At 32.7% G+C, this 1,611-nt stretch overlaps 1 protein-coding gene across 3 annotated transcripts; it reads left to right on the plus strand.

The window, feature by feature from the left end:
* The first annotated feature begins 6 nt into the window (after positions 1-6).
* LOC106767991 (tuberculostearic acid methyltransferase UfaA1-like) lies at positions 7-1,604 on the plus strand. Of its 3 annotated transcripts, none has more exons than XM_014652956.2 (4): positions 7-38; positions 114-194; positions 292-397; positions 1,205-1,604. In XM_014652956.2, exons 1-4 carry the CDS (start codon positions 16-18, stop codon positions 1,247-1,249), a joined length of 255 nt encoding a protein of 84 aa, XP_014508442.1. In that variant the 5' UTR covers positions 7-15; the 3' UTR covers positions 1,250-1,604. The 3 variants fall into 3 exon arrangements, with proteins under 3 accessions (XP_014508442.1, XP_022638399.1, XP_014508441.1); XM_022782678.1 differs by lacking the exon at positions 1,205-1,604 and adding an exon at positions 524-592; XM_014652955.2 differs by lacking the exon at positions 1,205-1,604 and having other exon boundaries at positions 292-514.
* Positions 1,605-1,611: the final 7 nt, after the last annotated feature.

Here is a 1,611-nt window from a genome sequence, read left to right on the forward strand (position 1 = left end):
AGGATAACATCAGCCATGGCAACCACATCCAGACTATGGTACAAGTTATATGTAAATACTGAGTTCTATTATTGACCATTCCCTTCATTATTCTCTCTTTCTCTGAAATGCAGCGTGGAGCATGTCGAAAACATGGGCATTCATTACTATCAAACACTCAGATGCTGGAGAAAAAACTTCATGGAAAGGCAGAAGTATGCTCTTAAGATGATTGAAACTTTCTCAAGTATGTTAAATTCAAGTGGCTAATTACAACAACTAACTATTGAAAATGTGTGTATTTGCTGACAGCGAAATTTTGGCTCTCGGATTTAATGAAAAGTTCATTAGGACATGGGAATACTATTTTGATTACTGTGGTGCAGGTTTCAAGTTACTCACACTGGGGAATTACCAGGTACATTACCCAGTTACTATCCTTAAATACCCAATGAGCATGCAAAGGAGTAAACTAATGCAGAGTGATCAATATAGCAGTGAAAGATAAGCCTAGATTATTGTTACCACTGTTATGGAAATGTAGGTGTTGGCATGCATGCACACGTGGCTTTATTTGAAAGATGGCACGTACTTATAAGGTGACACGTAAAAATGGCATATCATGACACATACGATTCTTTGCCTTTGAACTAAATTGTGAAATAATTTGTTATATAGATATAATTTGTAAAACAGATAGATTTGTTATGTGACTTAGGACAAAGCAAAAAATGTACTAGTACTTTTAATAATAATAGTAATAATAATAATAGTTATTATTATTAGTATTGAAATTTATGGATAAAAAAAGATAGATTAAATAGTTGGATTGAAATGGAAACAGATCCACCAATTCTTTCAATTATGCTCATTCGGTGGGCATAAATTGAGTTTTAAGAAGCTATGAAATCTATTGTCAAGGAAAAGTTATTCAACAACATTTAGTTTTAACACAATAAATTAGATAAAAAAAATATTGATATACGGAGTTATATAGTGAAAATATTAGTCTTATTGCATTAAATGAGGAGCCCTACTTTACAAGATCCTTAAGTACAAGGCTCTGCGCATATGCTTTATCTACCATGTCCATACATGTCATTATCATGTTGAAATGTCCATATTTTTATTCTTTTAATTTCATGCCTATTAATGTTCAACTTGTTGCATGTGATGTATTATAAATGTGACTGATAAAGGACCATATTTTTTGACAATTTGGCAGTTTGGGTGCTGTGAATTTCAATGCCGAGTTGAATTGGAGGCTTAAGGGCTTCATGAAGGAGCAACACAAATTTTAGACTAACAAATGATAAATTTGTAGCCAAGAAACTTCTGTTTCTTTTATTATATATTGCATATATGTATATTAATTCGAAAGTTTTGTTTCTCTTATTAAATTTATAAAATATCTAGTTATTGGATGCAAATATGAGATAATTTTTTTTAAGTATCTAGTTTGTACGTGCATCATGAGCTAATATGTTTTTTGATGATGCAGTTAACTTGTCTAAGGCAGCTATCCTAGGAATTGCTCTAGGTGCCCTTGTGATTCTTTGCATGGTACTCTTTGCAGCTTGCCGACCACACAATCCAGCTCCTTTCCCTGAAGGATCTTTTGACAAACCAGGT

This window comes from Vigna radiata, chromosome 7 (assembly GCF_000741045.1).
Source record: "Vigna radiata var. radiata cultivar VC1973A chromosome 7, Vradiata_ver6, whole genome shotgun sequence".
In the NCBI taxonomy this organism is placed as follows: Eukaryota; Viridiplantae; Streptophyta; class Magnoliopsida; order Fabales; family Fabaceae; genus Vigna; species Vigna radiata.